At 41.9% G+C, this 13,143-nt stretch overlaps 1 protein-coding gene across 1 annotated transcript in view; it reads left to right on the forward strand.

Moving 5' to 3' along the window:
• LOC121276343 (cadherin-6-like) overlaps positions 1–13,143 on the forward strand; it is a 160,821-nt gene that overhangs the window by 46,115 nt on the left and 101,563 nt on the right. Inside the window, exon 3 of the mRNA XM_041184632.1 lies at positions 4,085–4,379. Within this exon, the coding sequence (XP_041040566.1) occupies positions 4,085–4,379 (295 nt within the window). The remainder of the gene's footprint in view (positions 1–4,084; positions 4,380–13,143) is intronic.

The raw sequence follows: 13,143 nt of genomic DNA on the forward strand, positions 1-13,143 counted from the left end.
TTTTCCAGCATTTTCTGTTTCCACTAGACTTCATATTGATTTCAATAACTTCAGATCCTAAAGGCTGCTCCTAATTTTTTAGACAACGGGTGATGCAAATGTGAAAAGAAGACAGAAAATGCTGGAAATTCTCGGCAGGTTTAGCAGCACCTGTGGAGAGAGAAGTTGAAGTTAACACTCCAGGTCGATGATCTTTCATCAGAACTGAGAGAAGTTAGGGATGTGATAGGTTTTAAGCAAGTAAAGTGGGGGAGGTAAAAGGGGAGACCCGGGATAAAGTGGAGGGCAGGAGAGATTAAGGGCTGAATCACCGGCTCAGCGAGCAGGGTCCACTCACCGAGGTGTAAAATGATGCAGGGTGACGTTGGGCATGCGTCCCATCATCACTGCGTGTCATTTAGGTTTTCAGCTCGGTGGGCATGCACCAATCGGCTGTGCACCCACCGAACTGTCAAAGGCCTGTTAAGGCCATTAATCAACTAATTAAGCCTATTGAGAAAGCTGCCCATCCAACCTTAAGGTTGGCGTGGGGGCAGGCAAAGAGCCCAGGCGGCCTTCGCATTTTTCATGGAACCTCATCCCACCGGACGGCATGAAGGGTTTATAAATTAAACAAATGTTATCATTGAAGTTCATTGATACCTCCCAGCTCATATGACACTGTCACATGAGGGGACGTGAGTTAAATTTTTTTTAATCAAAATTTTTGGAACTTAATCTCCCTGAGGCACAAAGATGCCTCAGGGAGATTTCTGCACCCTTTTGCGCACAAAAGAGCGCAGGCACTGACTTAGGGAACCCACCCCACCCGCACAGGGAGTGTTCAGTGCTTCCAGTTGTGCGTCACACTGGGTGGGCCTTAATTGGCCCACCCATGTAAAATGGCGGCGCAGACCCAATTGGGGACGCCAATTGGGTCTGGTGCCCACCCCTGCACAACTCCCCCCACCGACAAAGGGGGGAAAATTCTACCCTAAATGACAAACGATTGGTGGTGCAAGGCCTAAGGGAGTGGTAATGGGACAAGTAAAGAAACAAAAGCTGTGTCTAGAGGAGCTGTGAGTGGCAGAATGGTGAACAACTGCCATCCAAAAGCAAAAAGAAGAGACTAAGATCAAAACCCAGCCTATCTAAAATTGTTGACTTTTATTAATGCTGAGGTGATGTTCTGAAAGTCATAGTTTTATTATTACAGATGAGTTAAGGTGCTTCATTGAGGGTTTTAGTCATAAACAGTCTTGAGAATTTGGTCCAGTACTAGTGTGCTAAATAAACTCGCCTATGTCTCTCTTTCTAATTCTTTTTTTACCCCTACTCTTCTCTTCATTTTCATACTCAGCTGTCTTCTTTCTTTTGCTCTTCACATTTTCTCGACTGTTTCATTCCCATTAGTGGGCCCTTTCTATAACACTCCTTCCGAATGGTGTGCATAGCAGTTCTTGAGCAGTTTAGTTATATCCATCAGTCGGAGATCTGTAAACACTTCGCAAATGCAGTGAGAGCTGTGTTTGAGAGACTGTTTTAGGTATACATGACATTGAATTATCATTACATTTTTTAAAGTCAGTTTATTGTACTTTGTGAAAACCCTTCCCCACTTCAACTGATGTTTGACATACGACCCTTGACACAGTGTGGATCTACAGAGAATAATAAATGCAACATGTAAAGTGACAATGTTATATCTGGTCAGGAGATATTCTTTACTGATGCATAGATATATAGAAAGATTTATTTTTTGTTGTCATTTCTAAGTGTTATTTATATTACCACACCACAGTCCTTTAAATATACTTAATACTGGGCTGCTGAGAACCTGAAATAAAATCAGAAAATGCTGGAAATACTCCAGTTCTGGTGAAAGGTCATCGACCTGAACTGATAGCTCTGCTTCCCTCTCTAGGGACTCTAGACCTGAATATTTCCAGCTTTTTCGGTTTTTAGTTTTAAAAATATGTCCTTGATTTTGAAAACTGATAAATGTCTTGTGTGTAGGTATTCGGTCCTGTGACAAGAAGGTGAGTTAACACATCAAGCAATGACTTTTCTGATTTCCCTTCCCCCTACCCCTTTAGCGAAGTACATGGCCATTTTTATAGCATCACTGCATTCATTTGCTTGTTGCCATTCTGTTGACACAGCACATTGATTCACCAACAGACCAAGTTTCCTGGGAGAATAGTTACTCTTTCATCCTCACTTTAAATCAAATGTGCCCCCTTAACCCAAGCACATTATAGGATTCAAGCCATGTTTTGCCACTATTCATATATTTCAGATCTGTTTAGCTTCTTCAGTACAATTCTCCTTGTGGTTATTTTCCACATTAACCACTCCATAGCAGCTCTCCTCCCTATGTTTTAAATCTCTACACTTGCATTGCCTTCAGTATTTTTCCAGTTGATTTATTTTTACTCCTCGAGTGTGAATTTTTAAAAAACTCTTTTTCTCTTAAGCACCGTGACGCACTCAGCGCTTGATGATGTATTTGTTTCATTTATTTAGTACTGCTGTTATGAAATGCATCTCAGTTATCCTCGCCTAATAACCAGTGGAAGAAGAAACAAAGACAAATGTATCCCTCATACAAGGCTGAGAAATGGTGCCACTGCTCTATGGTGTGTACCTTGCTGGTTTGTATGAAATGGGTTCCACCGAGAACTCATGTGGTGCTCAGCAGCAGCCAGCTTTGCTCCTGGCTTTTCCTGTACAGTATATAACCGAGCTTTGCTCTGTACAGTTGGTCCAATTAGTTTATTGTTCCTGTGTGCGCAGAACATCCATCTTGCGTCAGCATTGTTGGTTTCAAATAGAAATTAAGACAACCTGCATTCCTACAAGCTAATTTTCAATTTATTCACAGCGTAGGAATTATGGATGAGTAGACAAATGCTGTTTTTTAATAAAGAGCATCTGGCACACTATCCTCTTCTTGGAACTTCGCTTCCACTGAAATCTGATGGATGGTGAGCCGAGACAGAAACAATTCAAGTTAATTCCACTCTTTAGATGAAATGAGCTCCAGTAGAGTTTTAAAAGCCTGATCCATCAAGAAATATGACACTTTAAAGAAGTAGAATTGTCAGATAAATACTTGATTCTTTATTAGATTTAATGAAGTTAAATGGATGTACCGAGTCAGATTATTCTTTTAAAGGAGTAGTGTTCTCAGAACGATCAGCTTTGAATGTTAACTAATACTGTAGAGAAGAGATAGAAACTCATTAAGCCTTAGGCAGCATCTGAAACTTCTGGTCGCAAATGGCTTAAGTGCCCATAACGATGCAAAAATGAGTCAAAAAAGGACCTGTTTTCATTTTTTCTGATGTCCTCTGTAACAGCATGTCTAATATCACCATTTTTTCCTATAAATTATACAGTTATTTCCTGAAAGTAATGGACTGTAATCATTTCCCTGAAAATATTCCAAGTGGCCAGAGAGTATCCGTTGTGTTTTGTTACGAAGAGAGTTTCACGGTTATTTGGCGCTTGGTGTGCCTGCTATTTTTTTTAACGTATTCACACCAAGGATGAGCATGGGTATGTCACATTCACGCTGTGCTCCCCTAAGGATTTGGGATCACTGCCATAAGCATGTTCAATATCCAGAGTGGAGCATCTTTGCAGGATTGAACCTGGGGTTTGGTATAGCCATTGAGAAGTGAGGTTGGAGATGATTTGAGCGCATATCATGGACTGGGCGAGAAAGGAAGCTCTTTCACCGGAAGAATCTGCTGATGGGGTTAGATAACGAGAGACGGGAAGAGGCTTGTATGGAGTAAACACCAGCATGGTTCTGTGGTGCCAAATGACCCATTTCTGTGCTGTACGCTTTCCAATACTTTGTAATAAGAGTTTTGGTGTATGATGTAAAAACATAAAGTGCTGGTTATGCTCAGCAGGTCAGGCAGCACCTGTGGAAAGAAACAGAGTTAACGTTTCAGGTTGTGACGACCTTCCATCAGAATTGAATGATGTCTGGTGATTGTCGCCCGCTGAGTTTTTACCTACCCACTGGTGGGATAAACGTCTTTTGTACATGCAAGACTTGTAACCCCTGTTCTCTTTTTTTTTACTTTTCCAGCTTCACTCTGACGTCGATAAGGGAGATGGCACTCTTAAATACATTCTGTCAGGTGATGGGGCTGGTACAGTATTTACTATTGATGAGAACACTGGGGACATACACGCCTTAAAGAAAATGGACCGGGAGGAAAAATCTTTTTATACATTGCGTGCCCAAGCCATTGAAAGGAGGACTGGCAGGCCTGTGGAACCTGAATCTGAGTTTATTATCAAGATCCATGATATTAATGACAACGAGCCAAAGTTTTCAAAGGAAACATATATGGCTACTGTTCCCGAAATGTCTGATGTTGGTAAGTTTAAGGATGGACAATGTATGGCATAAATAAAAAAGAAACCACAAATATTTACAAAATAACCCCAACCAGAATGGAACTTTACTGAGTGTAATATTTTAAGCTTTTCCACTGAGCCAGCTTTTCCAAAGTAAACTTATTTCCTCCTCAATGTAAGAGATATCCTTGCTAACAAAGGGATCATGTGCTGATATCTATGATTCATATTAACTATTCCCGGGCCAAATATAACATGGATGGGGAAAGGCTCCCTAGTGACTGCCTTAAAGTTTTACTCTAACCTCAAAATGGCATCCTCCTGGTTCATTGAGATGTTCTAGTTTCCCCAAAACTGTTTGTTTTCAATTAGTAGCAACTTGTGATCAATATTCGCCCTCTGCCACTGTATTGGAAATTCCCAAATGCATTTCACATTAAAATGAATATAAAACTTGCATTTCTATAGCACCTGGAAAAGAGTGAGGTAATGCATTTGAGGAGGGCAAATAAAGCAAGGGCATACTCAATAAATGGGAATTTATTGAGAGGGGTTGAGGAAGTGAGGGACATTGGTGTGCATGTCCACAGGTCCTTGATGTTGGCAGGACAGGTGGACAAGGTGTTCAAGAAAGCATATGGAATGCTTTCCTTTATTGGATGAGGTATTGAATACAAAAGCTGGAATGTAATGATGGAACTGCATAAAACGCTGGTTAGGCCACAGCTGGAATTTTGTGTACAGTTCTGGTCACCACATTACAGGAAGGACATAATTGCTCTGAAGCGAGTGCTGAGGAAATATACAAGAATGTTGCCAGGGCTTGAAAATTGCAGCTATGTGGAGAGATTGGATAGGCTAGGTTTGTTTTCCTTAGAACAAAGGAGGCTAAGGGGTGACCTAATTGAGGTGTACAAAATTATGAGGGGCCTAAATAGGGTAGACAGGAAAAACTTGTTCCCCTAGCTGAGGAGTCAATTACCAGGGGGCATAGATTTAAGGTGAGTGGTAGAAGGATTAGAGGGGACATGAGGAAAAACTTTTTCACCCAGAGGGTGGTGGGCATCTGGAATTTGCTGCCTAAGTTTGTGGTTGAGGCTGAAATGCTCAACTCATTTAAAAGGTACCTAGATCTGCATCTGAAGTGCTGGAATCTGCAAGACTATGGACCAGGTGCTGGAAAGTGGGATTAAAATGAGCAGCTAGTTTCTTTTTTCTCTTTTTGGTCAATATAGACATGATGGACTGAATGGCCTCTTTCTGCACTGTAACTTTTCTGTGATTCTATCTTTCTACCTTTCGCAACCTCAGCACTTTACAGCCGGTCAAAACACTTTAATGTATGAAATGTGGGAACCAGTTTGCAAACAGCAAGACCACACAAACAGCAACTTGACAATGACCAGATGATCTGTTATAGTGATGTTGTTCGAGGGATAAATATTGGCCAAGACAAAGAGAATAACTCCCCTGGTCTTCTTCAAAATAGGGTCATGTGATCTGTTACAGCTGACAGAGAGTGGAGTGTGAAAAAAAATCAAGCAGCCACGAACAAAAAACCTTGAGTTACACAATTGTTGCCGGTATTTTTGCTATATGGTATCAAAGAAAACCTCCAAGATTCACTAGTTTGGCATTTACACCTAATGAGTCAATCGCTCTAGGAAAATGTCATTTTTATTGCATTGAGTAGAATGGGCCGATATTCAATGGTGTTTGGAAGAGTCAGAGGTGATCTCATCAAAATGAATAAAATTCTTGGAGGGCTTGACAAGGTAGACACCGAGAGGTTCCTTCCCCCTGGTCGGAGAGCCTAGACCTAAGGGGCGTAGTCTCGGGATAAGATATAAGGCATTTCGAACTGAGATGAGGAGAAATTTCTTCACTCAAAGGGTTACGAATCTTTGGAAGTCTTTACCCCAGAGAACTGTGCATGCTGTTGTTGAGGATATTCAAGACTGAGATCAATAGAAATTAGACATTAAGGCAATCAAGGGAGATGGGATAAGGCAAGAAAGGAATGTTGAGGCAGAAGATCAGCCATGGGATTGGAGCAAACAGGCTCAAGGGGCTGAATGGTCTATTCCTGCTCCTATTTCTTATGCTCTTATTAACTCGCAATTCTTATGTTTAGCAGGAGAACATGCAACTTGCACAAGTATGGCTCTCTTTGTGGAAAAGCAATGCCTAAGAGCACTTAACAAGAAAGAAAGGGGTGCATTAGGAACTAAAGACAAAAGCAAAGACAAAAGCAAAGTCAAAGGAAAGACAGGTGATGAGATTGTGAATTGAAGTGGTTTTATGAGGGAATTTCAGGTAACAGGAGTACATAAATTGAAAGGTCAGCCTCTGGTAATGGAGTGGAGAGAGCAGGGAACAAGCTGTAAACCAGCATAAGAAGAGAAGAGATGCCAAAAGTGACCCAAAAATGGTGGGATGAGGCCATTACAGGATTACAGGCCTGTGATTTTGTTACCAACTTCACTGGGAAGGGGAGACAGTGGCATAGTTGTAATGTCACTAGGCTAGTAATCTAGAGGCCTAGGCTAATGGTCTGGGCACATGGGGTCAAATCCCACCACATCAGCTGATGGAATATAAATTCAATTAATAAATCTGGAATATAAAGCTAGTCTCAGTTATAGTGACTGTGAAACTATCATCGAATGTTGTAAAAATCCATCTGGTTCTCTAATGTCCTTTAGGGAAGGAAATCTGCCATCCTTACCCAGTCAGGCCTACATGTGACTCCAGACTCACAGCAATGCGGTTGACTCTTATGTGCAATCTGCCATGGCCTAGCAAACCACTCAATTCAAGGGCAATTAGGGGCGAGCAATTAATGTTGGCCTTACCAGTGACGCCCACATCCCATGAACGAATAAGGAGGTAAAAAAGAGTAGCATCACTCCTTCTTGGAACCACAGAATCCACCATGGAGCTGGAGAGGTAAACAGAGGCATTGAGTCTAGGTCGAAGGACAACTAACCATAGTTGAAGTTGGACAGTGCGGTGACGTAACAGAGTTGAGCTTGGACTGAAAAGATAAATTGGAAATAGAGCCACATTGAGGGGGAATAGAAAGGTGGAATTGTGGGGTCAGCATTTTGAAGGAATAGGGACGGCTGCAAAAGATACAGAGACTGAGAATGTTTGCAGGAACAGGTGATGGATTTCATGAAGAAGATGATCCTGCAGAATGTGGTTGGATGGTGTGTGACTTGGAGGGGAATTTGCAGCTGGTGGTGTTCCTATGCATCTGCTGCCCTTGACCTTACATGTGGTAGAGGTTGGGGATTTGAGACGTGCTGTCGAAGGAGCCTCGGCGAGTTGCTGCAGTGATTTCTATATTGTTACTTTGTGATATTATTGGCAAATTTCCAATACATTTCCACTGTTAACATTTCAGAGATTATTTATAATTTTTTTATTGCAAAGCATTCCTTAGCCATGAGAATGGGTGGTTGACTGGCCAGTAGAGTGACACATCCTTCAGTTCCCCTTCTTCCTGCCTGAATAAGCAGCTGAGCTCTTCTCAGCACCTTCCTCTTGGGGACATATTGGGTGCTCCCTTTTAAGAAACCAATCCACAGTTTGCTTTCATCAGAGGATACTGCATCATAGAAGGTGGCCATTCAGCCCATCATGCCTGTGCCAGACTCAATATTAGCTTTATATGAACATATGAATGTACGAATTAGGAGCAGGAGTAGGCCACTCAGCCCCTCGAGCCTGCTCTATAATTCAATAAGATCATGGCTGATCAGATTGTAACCACAACCCCACGTTCCTGCCTACCCCTGATAACCTTTCACCCCCTTGTTAATCCAGAATGTATCTAGCTCTGCCTTAAAAATATTCAAAGACTCTGCTTCCACCACCTTTCGAGGAAGAGAGTTCCAAAGACTCACTAACCTCTGAGAGAAAAAAATTCTCCTCGTCTCTGTTTTCAATGAGCGACCCCTTATTTTTAAACAGTGACCCCTAATTCTAGATTCTACCACAAGAGGAAACAATCTTTCCACATCCACCCCATCAAGATCCCTCAGAATCTTAAAAGTTTCAATCAAGTCGCCTCTTAATCTTCTAAATTCCAGTGGATAAAAGCCTAATTTTTGGTGTATGTCTAGTAAACTTTCTCTGAACAGCTTCCAACACATTTACATCTTTTTAAATAAGGAGACCAGTACTGTACACAATACTCCAGATGTGGTCTCACCAGTGCCCTGTACAACTGAAACATAACCTCCCTACTTTTGTAATCAATTCCCCTCACAATAAATGATAACATTCTATTACCTTTCTTAATTACCTGCTGTACCTGCATACTAGCCTTTTGTGATTCATGCACTAGGACACCCAGATCCCTCTGAATCACAGAGCTCTGCAATCTCTCACCAGTTAGATAAGATGCATCTTTTTTATTCATCCTGCTAAAATGAACAATTTCACATTTGCCCACATTATACTCCATTTTCCAGGTCTATTTCCACGCACATTACCTATCTATGTCTCTTTGTAGCCTCTTTATGTCCTCTTCACAATTTACTTGCCTACCTATCTTTGTGCCATAAGCAAATTTAGCAACCATACCTTTGGTCCCTTCATCCAAGTCATTTATATAAATTGTAAAAAAGTTGAGGCTCCAGCCCTGAGCCCTGTGGCACACCACTCGTCACATCCTGCCAACCTGAAAAAGGCCCATTTATGCCAATTCTCTGCTTCCTGTTAGCTAGCCAATCTTCTATCCATGCCAATATGTTACCCCCTACACCATGAGCTTTTATTTTCTGCAACAGCCTTTGATGAGGCACCTTATCAAATGCCTTCTGGAAATCTAAGTATGGTACATCCATTGGTTCCCCTTTATCCACAGCACATGGGACTCCTCCAAAGAACTCCAATAAATTCGTTAAATATGATTTCCCTTTCACAAAACCTTGGGCAGAATTTTTCTCTCGTTGGGCGGGCGCATGCCCGACCCTAATGAGTGTAAAATGAGCGGGATGACGTTGCGCGAGCGTCCCAACATCATCACACACTCGCGTGGCATTTCGGTTGGTGGGCGCACCCTCGAGCTGGCAGTGCGCCCACCAACAATTAAGTGGCCTATTAAGACCCTTAACCAATTCATTGACTGGAATTTTTAGCTGCCCGTCCAACTGTTTGGTTGGCGGGCAGGCAAAAAGGCCAAGTGGCCTTTGCATCTTTGGCCAAACCTTATCCGTGGGTGGGATGAGATCTCGACCAGTGATTTAAAAAAAAAATCTTTTAACACTCATAATTAACGTGTCCCTGCTCATGCGACAAAGTCACATGTTTTCATTATTTTTAATATCTGTATTTTTTATTTTAAAAATCTTCAGCTCCCTGAGGCAGTTCTGTGCCCCAGGGAGCTTTTATTGCACATGCGCAAACTTCCGCAGCATGCGATTGTGTTGGGGCCCCATCGTGGGTGACAGTCAGCTTCCTGATTGTTCCCAGGCCCGCCGGACTGGAAAACCCGAGGTCCATGTTGACTCTGCCTGATTGCCTTGAATTTTTCTAAGTGCTCTGCTCCAACATTGTTAATAATAGCTTCTAACATTTTCCCTGTGACAGTTCCAGTTAGGCTAACCGGCCTGCAGTTACTAAATCAAAGTGGAAATCGCCTGAAATTCTCAGCAGGTCAGGCAGATTCTGCGGAGGTAGAAACAGGGTTAATGATTCAGGTCGATGACCCTTTGTCTTGGGCCTACTCAATATCAGCCTAGATACGGAGTTTTGAATCATTTACTCTCACAAAAAAAGCTGAGACCAGGATATAACTGTGGAAAGCTGCGTGGATAAATACGCATATACATAAATAACCCAATGGTCTTGCTGGATTCCAAAGTAAAACATAATAACATAGGAAACAGGAGCAGGGGGTAAGCCAATCAGTCCCATGAGTCTGCTCTGCAGATCATAGCTAATCTTCTACCTCAACACCATTTTCCCGCACTATCCCCATATCCTTTGATGTCTTGATTATCTAGAAATATGTCGATCTCTGTCTTGAACATACTCAATGACTGAGCCTCCACAACCCTCTGGGGTAGAGAATTCCAAAGATTTACCACCCTCTGTAAGAAATGTGTATGTTTCAATGAGATCGCTTCTCGTTCTTCTAAATTTAAAGAATACAGATAAAAGCAAAATGCTGCGGATGCTGGAAATCTGAAACAAAAACAAGAATAGCTGGAAAAACTCAGCAAGTCTGACAGCATCTGTGGAGGGGAAAACAGAGTTAACGTTTGAGCTTGTGTGACTCTTCATCAGAACCGGTTCATACAGACTCGAAACATTAACTCTGTCTTCCTCTCCACAGATGCTGTCAGACCTGCTGAGTTTTTCCAGTTATTTTTGTTTTTGCTAAAGAATACAGACCCAGTCTCCCCACTCCTCATAGGACAATCCCGCCATCCCAGGAATCAGCCTGGTGAATCTTTGTTGTGCTCCCTCTATGGAAAGTATATCCTTCCTTGGGTAAGGAGATGAAAACTATACCAAATGCTTCACGTGTGATCTTACCGTGGCTCTCTCTAATTGCAGCAAGACTCAAATTCACTTAAAAATAAAGGTCAACATACCATCTGCCTTCCTAATTCCTTGCTGCATCTGCACGTTAGCTTTCATTGACTCATGAACAAGGACATCAACACTTCCCAACCTCTCACCAGTTAAGAAATACTCTGCACTTCTGCTTTTCCTACCAAAGTGGATAACTTCACATTTTTCCATATTATTTTCCACCTGCCATGTCCTTGCCCACTCACGGAGCCTGTCTAAATGCCCGTGAAGCCTCTGTGCATACTCCTCACAACTCACATTCCCATCGAGTTTTGTGTCATCAGAAAATTTGGAAATGTTGCATTTGGTCGCTGCATCCAAAACGTTGATATAGATCGTGAATAGCTGAGGGCCCAAGCACTGACCCTTGGAGTGACCTACTATTCCCAGCCTGCCAACCTGAGAGTGACCCATTTATTCCTACTCTCTGTTTTCTGCCTGTTAACCGATCCTCAATCCATGCCAGTATATTACCCCAATCCTATCCACTCTAATTTTGTTTACTAAGCTCTACTGCGGGATCTTATCAAAAGCCTTCTGAAAATCCAATTATATCACATTCACTGGTTTCCGCCTAATCAATTCTGCTAGTTACATTCTCAAAAACTCTAACAGACTTGTGAAGCTTGATTTCCCTCTCATAAACTCATGTTGAATCTGTCCAATCCTACCATTATTTTCTTAGTGTTCAGTTATTACATTTTTTATAACAGAATCTAGCATTTTCCCTATTACTGATGTCAGGCTAACAGGACTGTAGTTCTCTCTTTTCTCTCTCACTCCTTTCTTAAATAGTGGGGTTACATTTACTACCCTCCAATCTGCAGGAACCATTCCAGAATCAATGGACGACCAATGCGTCCACTTTCTCTATAGCCACCTTTTTCAACGCTCTGGGATGTAAATCATCAGGTGCAGGGGATTTATCAACCTTTCAGCCCCATCAATTTCTCCAGTACTACTTTTTAACTAATCCTAATTTCTTTCAGTTCCACATTCCCATTAGTTCCTTGGTTCTCTAATTTTTCTGGGAAATTTTTTTATATTTTCCTCCATGAAGTCAGACTCAAAAGTATTTGTTTAGTTTCTCTGCCATTTCCTTATTTCCCATTATAAATGTGTCAGACATACGAGAGTTACTGCCATTATAAAGAGAATTCAAGCCTCTTTCTTTTGCTTGTTGTTGATTTGCAATCCATTGTCTACGAACGTTCGTGCTAGAACTCAGGTTCCATTTGCTATTGATGTGACTGTTTATCAGCTTCAGCTTTGAGCGCGCTTGTTCCTGCTGGTGCTAGAGAACATTTGTCATCGCTGCTTAGAGAGAACAGCAAAACTGTACCACTTACACAAAAAATAAACCTTCAGTGTGACACTGGTGAGCGTCAGCCCACTGTTAGTACACAGGGCCTCATTTATTAACATCAAATTGGACAAATCAACTAAGTAAGCAAAAATAGAAACAACACTGAGCAGGCTCATGTGTTATAAATCATGTTTTTTTTTGTTATAAGACCTGTCAAATAGAATCAAGGCTATTTTGCTTGAATTATCAATGGGACTTCAGCAGAGGACCAGTCTGAAGAGATGAGGTGCTCCTGTAATAAATTGTACTTTTTGCAGTGTTTAAGAGATTGAAGCTTCTTTACCAGTTATTACCAAAAGCCAGTCTGTAATCTCGCTGCATGCGCTGCATTTCAGTCATTTGCCTCTGCCACTGAAAGCTACTTTCTGAAACGGGCTGACTATTTGACAGGCGAGGCATTAAAAAAATATTCAATCCTTCCATCAATGAGTGCCTACGCGTTCCCAATTTTCAGTGGGTACAGCCCCAAAGAGTGGCAAAGGCAGTGAGGGCAGCAGCAGGGCTTGAGTCTGAGTAATGAGGAGAGAAACAGAGTTAAGGTTTTGAGTCCAATATGGACTCTTCTTCGAGAACCATTATTGGAATTAAAACGTTGACTCCATTTCTCTCTTCACGGATGCTGCCGGACCGGCTGGGTTTTCCCTGCACTTTCTGTTTTTACCTCATATTTCCAGTATCTGCAGTATTTTATCTTGAGCAAAGGAGTCTTCTTTGGGATGGTATCGGGGGATGTTGGAGGGTGCGGAGCAGGCGGTGATATGTATGGCTGGAGGAGGTTACAGAAAGGAAAAAGCTTGCGTTTCGACAGAGTCTTTCAAAACCTCGGG

The sequence above is a fragment of the Carcharodon carcharias genome, chromosome 3 (assembly GCF_017639515.1).
Source record: "Carcharodon carcharias isolate sCarCar2 chromosome 3, sCarCar2.pri, whole genome shotgun sequence".
NCBI lineage: Eukaryota > Metazoa > Chordata > Chondrichthyes > Lamniformes > Lamnidae > Carcharodon > Carcharodon carcharias.